General features: G+C 39.1%; 1 protein-coding gene across 5 annotated transcripts in view; it reads left to right on the forward strand.

The window, feature by feature from the left end:
* Positions 1-14497, forward strand: part of SLC12A4 (solute carrier family 12 member 4) — a 51346-nt gene extending 36849 nt beyond the window's left edge. For 4 of the 5 annotated variants that reach the window (XM_075715706.1, XM_075715710.1, XM_075715707.1 and 1 more), the window contains 14 exons: positions 636-693; positions 1975-2149; positions 2538-2656; positions 3168-3266; positions 3617-3736; positions 4488-4592; positions 5624-5792; positions 6897-7092; positions 7779-7948; positions 8128-8259; positions 8357-8464; positions 9264-9448; positions 12076-12209; positions 13332-14497. In XM_075715706.1, the coding sequence (XP_075571821.1) occupies positions 636-693; positions 1975-2149; positions 2538-2656; positions 3168-3266; positions 3617-3736; positions 4488-4592; positions 5624-5792; positions 6897-7092; positions 7779-7948; positions 8128-8259; positions 8357-8464; positions 9264-9448; positions 12076-12209; positions 13332-13423 (1862 nt within the window). In that variant the 3' untranslated portion in view covers positions 13424-14497. The remainder of the gene's footprint in view (positions 1-635; positions 694-1974; positions 2150-2537; positions 2657-3167; positions 3267-3616; positions 3737-4487; positions 4593-5623; positions 5793-6896; positions 7093-7778; positions 7949-8127; positions 8260-8356; positions 8465-9263; positions 9449-12075; positions 12210-13331) is intronic. The other variant, XM_075715709.1, reaches the window with a different exon arrangement.
* The last annotated feature ends 530 nt before the right edge of the window (positions 14498-15027 follow it).

Consider the following 15027-nt stretch of genomic DNA (forward strand, 5'->3'; position numbering starts at 1 on the left):
CAATGTCTCCCCTTTTGTATTTTACAATTGCATTTTGGGGGTGGAGTTTAGGTTTTAACCATTCACATAAACTTAAATCACAAGATCAAAAACTTTACTGGAATGCCACATCCAAAAATCCTGAAGTATTTTGTACTCCTCAGTGCAGTAGTAGTGCAGTTTAATAACAAATGCAATATTCAGTAACTTACTGGTGATGTGAATGGCATCAGAGACCACAAAATGAGAATGTGCAAGGTAATGGTTTGCTATATGTTCAAAATAACTTCAAATGAAATAATTTTATATGTAAACATCGATTTAATCTGCTAGTATAGAACAGAAACTGATATTAAAATTTCTTTCTTTTCTCTCTCCTTCTCGTGTCTGAAGATGTCCTTTATCATAACATTTAAAACAATCTTTTTTAAAAATTGAAACTTAGAATAAGAACTTTGCCACTTTAATATCAGAAGGTATTATGAGCAGCGAGACATTCATTTACTCACCAGCTTTACCATGTACTTATGGAGATGCTGCAGTGCAAATGCCGTGGGACAGAGGCACATGTTCAACTATCCACAGCACTTTCTATGGTTGTTTTCATCTGCAATGTCTAAATAAATCCTACTTCCTTAGCGCACTCTGTACTGAAGACTTCAGTTGCGTATTATTATTTGGAGCCTGCATAGAAGGTGTAGTCCTGAGAGATAAGTAAGTTTTACTGCTTTAATGCTCTCCTTTCTTTTTCTTTTTTGCAGGAAAGCGTGTTCTTTCCCATCTTGTCCCCCCATTTTTTTGGCTTTTACTTCTGGGTGCCTTTTAAACCATATTTGTATGTAAATTGTAAAAAATGTTTTGGGAATCTTCTTGTATTTGATTTGATACAGATTTCCCATCCTTTGTCTTAATTCCTGCCCCATCCCTGCCCCAAACCTCTTTTGTCCTGTGTTGACATACCCTTTTCAGTTTCCAGGGTACTTGTTCAAAGATCAGATCCCTAACAGTAAACTATAAGTTTCTATTTTTTTCTTTCTTTTCCCTAGAGAAGCAAGACACAAACGAAGAAAAATTCTTTTTTTTCCTTTTTAAAAGTACTGGTGATGTCAACAGTGTATGCCAAAGAGCTGAAATGATTTCAGCCTGCAGTATGTTAGCAAATAGCTTGCAAAGTTGCTCTAATCTTTCTTGTGTTTGCTGACCACGGTCCCCAAAGTCAATGACCGGTATAATGTACATTCCCTGACCTATGCCAAAATCTTAAAGGACAGGCAGATAGCACACATCTATATCTTCATATGTTGCATTGCTCGTGGTTGGTACTCATAGGAAGAAGTATTTCCTTGTAGCATTTGTGATTATTTTCTTGCATAGAAACCAAATTAAGAAATGCAGCCAGGCATCTGTAACTGGGCAAAGTTTGGTATTTGGTTATCTCTAGCCTCAGATTATTAGTTGTCAAACATTTCTGTCTATAAACCCAATAACAGTGTTCCCAGAACTAGAGTCTACAAGTGTGTTTTCTGACAACTTCCCTCACGTTGATGGACTCTTTCCAGTGGAAAGTGAAGTGCTTGTGAATATAATTGTCTGAGAAAAAGACCTGCAACCAATCCAAACCAACCAACCGAGCAAAAATACCCTAAAGTCTTCTGTAGGGGTGTCTGATACAGAGTTGTGTTGGGTGTTTTAAACATTAAACTTACTATTTTGTTAAGATCTGCGTCTTTGTAGGTGAAAGTGGAAAATGTGATGATAATGCAAGTTTTCGAATTGTTGAAATCAGGCTGCAGACACTTCCTATCTGTGTATCAAAAGTAACTCAGATTGTTTACTACTTTCTGTATTTCCTAGTCAAGAAAATATATAATATTTAATAATATTTACATAATGTTTAATAATATTTAAATGTCATCTTAAAGCTGACCCAAAAAACCAAACGTGAGTGTCAAAATACTCCTTTGAATATGAATTTCTCGCTGTTCCTCTCTGCAGGTACGGCGATGCAGTGAACAAGAACTTAGTGGTGGGCACCCTTTCGTGGCCCTCGCCATGGGTCATTGTGATAGGATCCTTCTTCTCTACCTGCGGAGCAGGTTTACAGAGCCTTACTGGAGCCCCCCGGCTGCTGCAGGCAATAGCAAAGGACAACATCATTCCTTTCCTCTGGGTTCGTACATCTTAAGCACAAAAAAAAAGGCATTCTGTACATAGTAACTAATCAGCTATTTGACTTTATGCTCTTGGAAATCAGATTTATTTTCCTTAGTTTTCCCAGCACTGAAGTGAAGGCTAATACTTTTTGTTTTAATGCCTTGTTTTCTTTTGTTAGAAACTAGGAATAATTTTAAAGGAGTTTGAATAGACATATATGGTAATTTTATGAAGAAGTCTAACATCTAATTCAGTGAAGCACAGAAAGCCATTAGAATAATTTGACTCCTTGTTCTAGAGAAAAGAGTATGTAGGAAAATTACCATTGTTTTTAAAATTTAATTCTTATTTTTTTCATTATAACCTTATGAAATACTTGGAACTTAACGTTTCTGTTTCTTCAGATTTTTGGTCATGGAAAAGCGAATGGTGAACCAACATGGGCTCTTCTGTTAACAGCATTAATTGCTGAGCTGGGAATCCTTATTGCTTCGCTTGACATGGTGGCCCCAATTCTCTCAATGTAAGAAACAGGGTGATGGCTATTTAAGAAAAAAAAGGAGGGGGGGGGCAAGGAAAGAGTGACACTCTTAAGTTTTGCGAATTTCATTGTCTTTCAGAACCATATATTAAACCAGTAAAGCAAATTACTGGAGCCTGAGTTCTACTTTTAATATTTCTATGAATTCTCTGACTTCAGGCTCTACATGTAAATCTATTTGTTTCTGCTCTGGATTATTCTGTGAATAAATATGTTTTTAGTATAGCTGGATTGTTATTTTTTGGGGGGAAAATGTTAATTTTATCACAGAACAAAGATAGCGTTGATGTTGTGGATAGATCTAACTTGATCCAGTTAAAAAACTGTTCTAAGTACTTTATACTGATATTTCAGACTAATAAAAATCAGAGGGATAGTCACACATGGCAGGGCAGCTGTATTTTGACTGTAAATAATTCATGTGATTATAATATGTGCCAGAATCTATAAATGTGTGTGCTAAAAGGTTTTGCACTTTTTTTTGCTTCTGCAGGTTTTTCTTGATGTGTTACCTCTTTGTTAATCTAGCATGTGCAGTACAAACACTTCTTAGAACTCCAAACTGGCGGCCCCGATTTAAATACTATCACTGGTAAGCAAAAGGCCAGCACGCTCAATGCCTGGTCTGTAAACTACAGTGCGGTTGTTAGAAGAAGTCTCTCCATGAGGGTTGTGGGCATCTCTTATTTCTGTGGATATCAGTTTTAGATGAGTACATCAATGTAATATTCATATTGAACCAGACCCAGATATTTAACGTAATGAGAGTTTCATTCCAGCAACAGGATACTAAAACTGTTGGGGACTGGGGAGATTGCTTGGAAGTTTTACTTTCACTGCCAGTTCAGAATAGACAATTTAAAGAAAAAGAGCAAGAGAATAATGGACTTGTTTTTAACCTTTTTTACCTGACTACTCACTAATATTTGCTTTTTGTTTCAGGGCCCTCTCATTTTTAGGCATGAGTATTTGCCTGGCACTGATGTTCATTTCATCTTGGTATTATGCTTTGGTAGCTATGCTTATTGCAGGCATGATTTACAAGTACATTGAATACCAAGGGTAAGTATTAACTGGATGGGAAAGGGTAGGAAGGAGATTGGGTCTATTTTTTATGAATTATCTCTAGCCTTCACATTTGGAGAAGGAACTGTCCAGAGAGATGACTTAGAGGGCTTCCTTTTATTGATTAATTTTCTTCATTGTTTTACTGTGTAAACTAAAGCTCCTGAAGTGCTCTAAAGGTGTTTGGTGAAACTTGAGAGTCACAGGAAGTGGAAACCTTGGTTGGGATCTACCCTTCTGCTGTCTATCACACAAAATTACATCAGGCGCCAAGCACCTGAAGGCAGCCATCTTATTCCAATTTATCTGATGCAGAGGTCTGTCTCAAACAGTCCTTGAAAAGCTGAATCTGCAGATTAGGTTGCCTGAGGTTGTTAATATTGTTAATAATGAGTCAGGCTGTAGTATGGCTGCATAACTTAATTTTAACAGATCAGGTATTGAAATGCCTGTTTATGCTCAGGAAGCGTTCTCTGCAGTGGAGTGTTGATTACAAATTAAACACAGAATGCGTTGCAGTACCACAGTGTTGTGGTATACATTTGACTGAAGCATTTGCATTTCTCTCGTGATATGTGGTAAGTATCAACAGACTTACATGTACAAATGATAAATATATATGCGATGCATGCTATGTATCACATTATTAAACTTATTACAAGGTACTGATTTCTCTATAGCATGACTGTAAGTGTGCAATTAAACACTCATGAAACTATATGTTGGCTAAATTGTGTGTTCTTCACAGTGCAGAGAAGGAATGGGGTGATGGTATCCGGGGTCTGTCACTCAGCGCAGCAAGATATGCCTTACTCAGGCTGGAAGAGGGCCCTCCACACACAAAGAACTGGAGGTATGAATTTTAGACTAATAAAATGCACTGTCATGATTATCACTTAAGGAATTAAACCGGACTCCAAACAAGATGCTTTTGGTCTGTGTGAATGAATTTAAATGCCTAGAATACTTTAAAAAAAAAAAAAAAAAGTTGAGTCTGAGGTAAGCTGCCCTGTCACTGCCCAAGGCCTGCTGCGTGGGCTCTGTACAGGCAGAACTTTGGTGTCCTTTGGATCTTTAATGGACCTCTGAATTGGTGAATTCAAAAGTGGAACTTGGGGAGACTGTGGAGGTCTCTGAGTACAGAGGTCCAGAGGGCCATGGTAGTTTGCATTGGGGGCACAAAGAAGTCACTGCTATCATTCTAGGATTAAAAACCAGAACAGTGGCCAACATTTCTCCCTCTGGGTTTGTGTGTTGAAGACATATTAAGTGGACAGGAACCCTCCTCTCAGTTATGCACTGCACAACTCTTAGGCTCTGAACAAGAGGAGTAGGAATCTACCAAAGAAGAGAATTTTATAAAACTTTTTATACTTGCTGAACCATAGCTTAAGAGAGAAAATTTGATGTGTACTACAGCCTTAATTGATGTGTAGCAATACCTTAAGGGGCAGAAAGCAGGTGGGACCTGTGTTTAGATGAAAATACTCATGTTTCCCAACTGCTTGGCACAAGTGTCCAGATAAATCTGGAAGGACAGCCTTACAGTATGAACACAGTGTGTGCTCAAATAGTACTTAAAAGAGCCTTGAAAATCAGCCACGTAAATAAAACACTAATGCAAGCCTCTTAAGCTAAGTACATGAATGGGTTTTATGACTGTCAAAACAATGCAGCAGCAGAATTCCCTCAATGCTTCAAATCTGCTTTGAATCAAGAGAAATAAAACATTAACTAAAATTGCTCTAATGTGTGAGGTACAGAAAGAATGTACTGTTTCAGAGTTAATATTCAAGCACAAATAAAGTGATGAGAGGCAGCTTTTTAGAAATGTTTTTATTAAAGCCTTAGTAAAAAATACATTCCCTTTTTTATTTTCTCCAGGCCTCAGTTGCTGGTGCTTCTGAAACTTGATGAAGATTTGCATGTGAAATACCCTAGATTGTTAACATTTGCATCTCAGCTGAAAGCTGGCAAAGGTTTGACTATCATAGGATCAGTGATCCAAGGGAATTTCTTGGAAACTTATGGAGAAGCCCAGGCTGCTGAACAGGTTGGTGTCTTAAATTCCTAAAGTAAAAATGGGTGAGTGGGCAGATAACCGAAAAGTTTCATAATAGTACATGGAAAAAAAGTGTATCAGTAAGGCTTCCATGCAATACAGGACTAGTTGAGTAGTACTGCAGCTGTGCAGTAAAGGGCTTGCAAACATGTTTCAGCTGCCAGTTGTGGCTTTGGGAATATAATAAGATCAATGCTTGCAACCTGTGTAAACAGCCTTACTGCATAAAACTGTCTTCATTTATAAGAAATAATTACTATGGAAGTTTATGTATGCTGATTAATGGAGGGAAGAGTGCTATTTAGTTTTCTGAACATACCAAGAAACATTTCAATAACTGTCAATCATTAAAAACTTAGCAAATGTGCTCTGTCTCTTCCAGTGTGGTGATAAATTTATTACAAAAAGCATTGAAGGATGGTCCTGACAATTTGTTAATAAATCATTTAATCTTCGTCCCTGTGTAAGCATGACATCATAGCCCTGTTTACATCTGTATAGTATCAGCACATGACAGTTTTCTTCCCCACAGGGCTTTATACAGCGCATCTATTAGAAAGGGAAAACTCATTCATAGACCTATGTGTTGACTAAGTTTGTTTAGTTTTTAAACAAATAAAGGGTATGGTATTCTTGATGGGTGTGGGGGGTTTGGTGCTTATATTTGTAAATGGAATGTAATACACAGCATGTTACATAGAAATCTGAAACTGGAAATCCAAATGAAGTTAATTAACCTTGGGTTTAAGAAGGTGAGTGTTTTAGGATTAGAAAATGGAAAGTGAGATGGTAACACAGATATTACTAACTACTACTATGAATAAGAGATTATAGCCACAAACCAAAAACCCCTTATCTTAATCTGTTAGAAATAATTATGTTTGGAAGGGAACTCTGTGTGTTTTAAACAAGTATTATCCACAATTAGAGGGTATTTTCTCTTCTGCTGTATTAAGGAAAGCAGATAAGCAGAACTTTGCTTTGAAATGTGTTTTACCTGTGGACATGTGAACCAGGAATTTACATTGTAATCACATGATAGAGAAATACTTAAGTTCCTTTTGGTTGTGAGGTTTTTCCTTGTCTGTCTTGCAGACTATTAAGAATATGATGGACATTGAGAAGGTGAAAGGATTTTGTCAAGTAGTTGTAGCCAATAAAGTTCGAGAAGGAATTGCCCACTTGATCCAGTCCTGTGGACTAGGTGGCATGAAACACAATACTGTGGTTTTGGGATGGCCATATGGCTGGAGGCAAAGTGAAGATCCAAGGTCATGGAAGACATTTATAGGTGAGCTTTAAAGGTTCTGTGTGATCAGACAGAGATGTTTATTACACATATGGTACGCACAGGGGATTTTAACAGAATCCTTGTGAAACTGGCTTTGTGAAGTAGATAATTTCTCACAAAACTGCTCTGTTTTTGAAATACCACTTCTTGTAGGTAAAAGACCTATGAAAAATCTTCAAAGATTAATCTAGCAGCTAAAATTCATCTGTCTAATGAATGCTGAAAAGATTATGGACTTGAGAGTACTGTTTTTATGGCAAACTGTAATTTTTTTTCCTAGACAATCTCTCTCTTTTCACTGGTCCTAACCTGTCCATCTCTCTTCACTACTGGAGCTAACGCTTTCCTTGCCTATGTTCCTCTCCTTCCCCAAGGTCCAGTTACTTAATACAGTCAAAATAGAACAGAGCAGATGCTTCCTCGACATACTTAGCTTTGAAGATTGTTGCTTTTATTTCAAACATGAAATCAGGCTTGTGTTCCTGTAAATCTGCTTGATCCTAGCTTTGTCATTTGGTCCAACCTGTCTACAAGCCTTGCTGTACATACTTTTTCTTTATGTAAGTGATGACTTTTATGGTTTGCTGACATTTGCTCAATGAGTAACTTTTTTTTTTTTTTTTTTAAAAACATAGATCACTCTTGCAGAGTTGGGAGTAACTGTCTGTTCTTCCCCTTTTGGGCAGGTACTGTTCGCTGCACAACTGCAGCCCATCTCGCGCTGCTGGTTCCCAAAAATGTAGCTTTCTACCCCAGCAACCATGAGCGTTACAATGAAGGCAACATTGATGTGTGGTGGATTGTGCATGATGGAGGCATGTTGATGTTGCTTCCTTTTCTTCTCAAACAGCACAAAGTAAGGAGCTAGCCAAAGAATGTTTGTCACCCAACTACTTCTGTGTGCATTAGTTTAAGAAACAAGGTCCAGTAGTAGAGCCTGTATTGATAAATGATAGTGAATATATTGATACATTTCTGTTTCATAGAGCAAAGTATTACTGGTTCAAATACTGAGAGTTTGCATTCCCTCACCAGGTTTGGAGAAAATGCAAAATGAGAATTTTTACTGTAGCTCAGATGGATGATAACAGCATCCAGATGAAGAAGGACTTGGCTACTTTCCTCTATCAACTCCGAATAGAGGCAGAGGTAGAAGTGGTAGAAATGGTAAGGGATTTGAGCCCATTTTTCACTTTATGATGCAAATGGTGGTATTTGGTTATAACTTGATTACAGGCACAGTCTTTTTTTCTTATTTCTGCAGCACAATAGTGATATCTCAGCATATACTTATGAGAGAACTCTCATGATGGAGCAGAGATCTCAGATGCTGAGGCAAATGAGGCTGACAAAAACAGAGAGGGAAAGGGAGGTATGTAATTTGTGGTTGATTTGCTATGGGCTGCTGAGGTGGATGACACAAAGTGCCTTCCTGGTGGTGTTTTATATAGCTGCTGCTTAAATTTAACTCCTGTGTCCTAAAGACGCAAGGAAATACTTTTAGTGTAGCTTTTTTCTTTCCCAAAATTGCATGTAGTCATTGAATAGCCTGGCTGTACTTGCAAAACCATCCTAGAAATTACTTGTTTTGGGGGAAAACAATGGCAGCATATACACTGTAGAAACTGTGTGTTACCTTTTGCGATGTAAATGATACTCAATGACCTGAGGATGTAAGTCTCATCCCTTTTTTGACCTTGTTTTTGCTTTATATGGGATTCCTGGGGTTTGTCCCAATTTATAGTGTATTCTGTTTTCCTTCTGAAGATTTCATTCCAGTTTGGACTGTTAGGACACGTAACTATGAAGGGTGCAGATGATCTAATTTTTCTGCATGTGTTTGTCCAACTTTTGTTTGTTGTCAGTTCTGAGTCAGACTTGTCCATTGTTTCAGACCATGTCATGATGTGAGATAGTCTGTCTTTTTTTGTTGTATAGATACAGGCTTCTGTTAGTCCAAATTCTGCACAGCTTACACCCATAAAACTGTTTAAAGTCAGTTCGGTATGTAAGGCTAGGGCAGATGCCTGGTATCAGAGCTGTCCTAAATGCTAGATTGACTGTACAAAATACAGGATACAATGGAACAAGAAGTCTTTCATTGCATAATCAGAACCAGAGAACATAAAATAAAGTCTCTCAGTTCACCATGTCATTCATGTGCCCTCTAGGCTCAGCTGGTGAAGGACAGACATTCAATAGCACGTCTGGAGAGCCTCTACTCAGATGAAGAAGATGAGGGGGACACAGTTCCTGAGAACATCCAGATGACCTGGACAAAAGAGAAGTGTGATGCTGAGAAGCGGAACCGAGGCAGTGCTGTGGGAAGCTTTAGAGATCTCATCAGCATTAAGCCGTGAGTCTTGTCAGAGTCAACAGCTTGCACCTCCTGAAACTCTAGATGTGATGTGCTTTTATTATCTTTTGTCTCCTAATCCTTGGTTTAGGCTTGCACAATAAACATTGAGACCTGACTACTGAAAAGACAGCAGTTAGCCTCCTGAGAAATCTCTAACCATTAAATGTGGCACACATCCCTCAACATTTTACTTGGTATAGCCAAATTCTAAGTTGGAGCTGTTAAATCCTGTTATAACTTTCCTCCTGTCTCCCAAATACCTCAAAAAAACCACACCATTAAAAACCAGACTGATAGTTTCACTGATCAAATATGTAGTGGGGATGTTTAATGCAGCAAGGAAGCAGCTGTGGAGATGGTGATGAATGACTGTGAATAGAACATGTGTGTGATTAAAAACCCTCTCAGACTTGCTGTTGAAGGAGCATTGACACGTAACAACCACCTTAGTATTACCACGTGTGTGCCCCTTGGATAGCTACGTAAAGCTCTGCTTGTGGCTTTGTATGAAAACGTGTTAATCTCCTGTGACCTCTTTGATGTACTACATCTTACATGAAGAGTTCACTTGGTCAGCTTTGCGTACTTGGCAAAGTTCCAGATTTTTCGTCCTAATAAATCAGTGATAATTCAAATCTGGTTTAGGATGAATCATACATAGTTTATATACTGTAGAAATTCTGCTGAATTTGGTGTTAACTACCTGTACTTTTTCCTCTTCCATGCTTTCAGAGAGTGGGAAAACTTGTAAGTTTGTTGTTTAACTTAGAAGTACATTAAGATGGTTGAGAGGGAAGACTTCATTTTCTCAACTAAAAGCAGGAAAACTATATGTAATTATGGAAGAAAAGGAGTTAGAGTTGAGCAGCCTTAGCAAAGTTTTTAAAGGGAGCAGGGTTAGCCACTTAAGCTAAGCATCATTATAAATAGCATGTAACAAACTACTAGAGTTGTCCTAACGAGAAATAAGTCAGGATAGAAGACAATTACAGGTCTAAACCTGTTTTCTTAAGCAGAGTATGACACAAGAAGTGGGAAACATCCCTCATTTAGAGAAGCTCTCTCGTTCCACAGCACTGCTATGATGTTATTTCTGGCAGTTTCTGGACGCAAAACAAACCCTTTCTTACAGCCTGCACCTTCAAATCACTGGGGAGATGCCAATTTTAAATGTTGCTTTAGAGAAACCTTTAGTTTTCAGTTACTTTTGCAAAACTATATGTAGTTAATAGCAGTATATTGTTTCTGGTCCTGTAAAGCCTCTGTGTTACCCTTGGCGTTCTGAAGCTGACATTGGTGAAGACAGAGGATGTCCTTAGTCTAAATTAAATAAGACCATGAATAACAGAGAGGTAATTCAAAGTGGGTAAAACCATTGCATCTTCTACTTTCTGTACATACATTGCTTTGCAAACCTAAATATTTGGAAGAGCAGCAAGGTTACTAAAGACTTTCATTCATAACATGTAAAGCTGAATTAACAAAACTACAGATTCGTACTTGACTTGTTTCTACTAATGCTTGTTTTTAATATGTTAAAATGAAGGAAAAAACAAGTGGAAAATCCTCAAAGCTGCAAATGTATTCTCCCTTCCATAAGTCTATTTCTGTATTGTTTTTCTTTTTATGTTACCATAATAATGGTTGATTTCCTATAGGAAGGAAATATTCCCTGGCTCAAACTCCCCAAAGGATACTTTCCAGTTCTGTTACTGCATGAATTGATGTTATTTTGTGGCGATATCTTCTGAATACTTAATCCTGTTGCCTCTCTTAGCCTGGATTCTTCAGGAGCAGAGGCTTATGAGATTATGCTATATCTATTCCCTTCTCTCCCATAACTTTTGAACCAAGTGGCTACTCAAATTTGAAAGCATGATTGAGATTTTTAAAGATACTGGGGTCGTAAGTTTTTCTTACAAATAGCCAGGCAGAGAGGTTGCTTAGCTTCCAACTGAAGGAAGGGTTAAAATCCTTATTATGTGCCAGAAAAGCCCCATAAGCAGGCATACATCCAGCCATTTGTAGGCTACGTTCCAGCCTACAAATCAGTAGGAATCCAGGCTTTCTCTGGAGATGTCAACTGCTGTTCAGCACAAAAAGACAAGTGCACTCATGGGGAGTGTGGACTGAGCGCAATGGTGCCAGTCTCCTACTCTGTTCCAACGGGTCTCTGAGAGAGTTTTCCGGTACTGAGTCTGGAGAGGTGCGTGGTCTGTGCTGCCATGGGAGTGAGGGGATCCGGAGAGGGCTGCCAGAAGGGAAGGCTCTGCAGTCACAAGTGTCCACGGTCAAGGAGCACATCCCCTTGTGCAAATGCGTTTTACCTTCTTATGCAACACCGTAAATCATCTTTATAAAATATGCTTCTTGAAGAGCAATATAACTTTGTAAACTGGAGACTTGGCTCCGGGGATCTTGAAACCAATGGACTAGCAGTACCTGAAGAACTCTGAAATCTCTTTTATATCTTCATCATTAAGTCTGAAAAATTTTACTGTGTGTTGAGTTGACATTTAACAGGGTATTTAGGAGATTTAAGGTATGCTTTTAAGGGCCTTTTTAATAATTTGGTTTTCAGAGGCATGTGTCTAACAGTAAGTCTGAATGTGCTTCTTCTACAGGAACCAGTCTAATGTCCGAAGAATGCACACAGCAGTGAAGCTAAATGAAGTTATTGTAAATAGATCCCATGATGCCAGACTTGTTCTCCTCAACATGCCTGGTCCTCCAAAGAATACTGATGGTGATGAAAACTGTATCCTTTCAGGCAAGGCCTGGTCCACATAGAAGATCTTCCTTTAATCTGTGCTCTTGAATTCATTTTGCCACAAATGCCGTCAAGCTGTTATATGTGACAAAGTGTTTACTGAGTGGAGGGTACTGGCTCGTGGCTGTTACGCAGTAATTGCTTGAAGTATAAGTTGCCACCGGTTGCTCTGGAAGCCTTGTAGGTTTGAAATCAGTCTTGTCTAAATTCTTTCTTGCTTTAATTTATTCATTTAATTTAATTGTCAATAGTGGATGTAGTAGATGTTTAAGAAGGCATTCACAGCAGCCAGAACTCTGGGCAGGGCAATGTCTGAACTCAAGTGAACAGGAAGTCCTGACGGAGAGGGCATATCTCAGGCATAGCTCACACATTAGAATTTGGGAGCTTAGCTCCAAGTGCAGTGCTCTGGTAAGATTAAAATTCAAACCCACAGTATTTAGGCACTTGGAGGGATACCTGCACTGTGCCTCTAAGCAAGGCCAGAGCTGAGGGTTGTGATCTGGTGAGCCTGTTGGCACCACAGTTCTCTGTCCACAGCTGCTCTTCAGCCTTGGTCTGTGCCATTAAATTAGCAAGCCTTTCACTGGCCTGTGCCAAAAAATATATGTCGCAAATCACAGACCAAACAATTGTTTTCTTCTAAATCTAGGTAGAAGTAACGTCTGTTTCACAACAGTGTACTGGCCAAAGAGAGGATAAAAACGTTCCTCTTGGCGTAAGGGGGTTTCAACTACAACTACTACAGCTCGGGAGAGATTTTAACCTTGAGGTTATGGGTGAGGATGCTTATTCCTTCACCCCTCCCTGGAGAGGCTGAGCCACTGTCACTGAAGAACGCTCAATATTCATGGAGAGTGGCCGGGAGGGAGTGTAATGTGGTGCCACCAGCATCACTGACGGGCTCAGCCTTGGGCAGCGGTGGGTTCATTTTGGAGCCGGTTGAAACTGGCTCTGTCCAACATGGGGGCAGTCCCTGGTCTCGTCTTGCAGAGGGTGCCCCGGCAGCCTCCCCACTACCAAAACCTCGCCACATAAACCCAATACAGAGGCTAATCACTCTGTGTTTTGGTTTTGATATTTCTTTTGTCCTTAACTTTACCAAAACAGACATGGAGTTTCTTGAAGTCTTGACTGAGGGTCTGGAGAGAGTATTACTTGTTAGAGGAGGTGGACGAGAAGTCATCACAATTTACTCCTGATTTAGTACAAGCTTCTAACGCTGGTCTATATTTACCTTCTTGGCGGTAACGGACATTCCAGTTTTAAATGGAGAAGAAAAAAAGGTTTTTTGCCTAACTTTCTCCTCATCCAGTCCTGTTCATTGTCTTTCCATTTGCAACATACATATCTTTTGGGGTTGCAGTACTGTTACACCATCCAATTAGCAACATAAGTTAATTGTGAAGCTGCCACATTATTCAGTTTCTGCTTTGGTACTCCAGCATTTGTGCATCTAGTTTTAACACTAAACCTATTTTTAGTCAGCACTGCTATGTGCAGTATTTTTAGTAACTGTATGTAAAGTTAGGACATGAAAGCCAGTTACTGTAAAAAGATTTTAAAAGCTTTTTATATTAGGTTTGGGGGATAGGATTACATTATATAGCAGCTAGTTTCTGCTGAAGTTCAGCTATAAAGCATTTTCTAAGAGCACACTAAATTGTAAGAGAGGACTGAAAAAGCTTTGTTTTTCTGGGTTTATTTCCAGAACTAAACTCTCAGTATTGGATAAGAATTTATACTTTTAATACATTTATTGATAGAGATTTAAATAAATTATGTTGATATAGTTGAAATTATGTATGTAGCTTGCTACAAATTGTGTTGCTTCTGAGACTTGAGGTTCTGTGAGGCCAGATCCCTATTTATTTTTGTATTTATTTGTCAGAAATATCAGATACGCAGATGCAGACTGTTTAGGATAACAGAGATCTCACAATAGATTTTGAATCATCAGTGGATTGAAGGACCAGTCCTGTGCAGTTTTTCCATGCTTTAAATTTCTTGCAGACCATCCATCAAAGTACATTGAGCATGTTGGAGTCCCGTGCGTAGAGCCAGGTGCTATGCTGCACGCACAGCGATGGGATTACACTTGTACAAGTACAGGGGACCTGCTGCTTCATTGTATGCTTTATGCCCTTAGAGGAAAAAGAAGAAAAGATGACCAATATTAACGAATAAGTCTCTGGAGATTTTGTCAAGCCTGTTGAGTTGTACTTTATGTACAGAACATTCGTATTTTTTCAATAAAATGTTGCATACACTTTGAACCTATTCTCCGTTCTGTGTGCCATGGTGAATTACCTAGGAAGACCCCATCCGTCCTTCCCTGCGCAGAACTGCTGTGATCTGACTTCAGCGTGTTGGCACCGGTGGATCCACTGTTTTTCTTTTTATGTTACCATAATAATGGTTGATTTCCTATAGGAAGGTGGCAGAGAGGTGTCAGTGCTCCCCCAAAGAGCGCGCATACTGCACTGTAGAGGTGCCAGCTTAGTCTTCAAAGCACCCGGTGACGTGCCTAAGTAAGTAAAGGCTCCTGGGTCTGCAGTTAATACCATATTGCAACAGCCAGGTAGAACTCCATACCTGTAGACTATGAAAAACACACAAGCTGGTACCTCCTCAAGATTTCCAGCTGTCTGGGAAAGCAGTAATCCCATACAAGGGCCAAGTCTGAGCTAACCTTAGTAGTACAGGACGGAAGGTGCGGACTGACACATTTCTCTGACCCACATGCCCTTGCTTGTTGGTGGACGGGTTCTGTTAGCCCTGCTGGCATAGTACTCCTGGTTGTTTC

This window comes from Pelecanus crispus, chromosome 8 (assembly GCF_030463565.1).
Source record: "Pelecanus crispus isolate bPelCri1 chromosome 8, bPelCri1.pri, whole genome shotgun sequence".
In the NCBI taxonomy this organism is placed as follows: domain Eukaryota; kingdom Metazoa; phylum Chordata; class Aves; order Pelecaniformes; family Pelecanidae; genus Pelecanus; species Pelecanus crispus.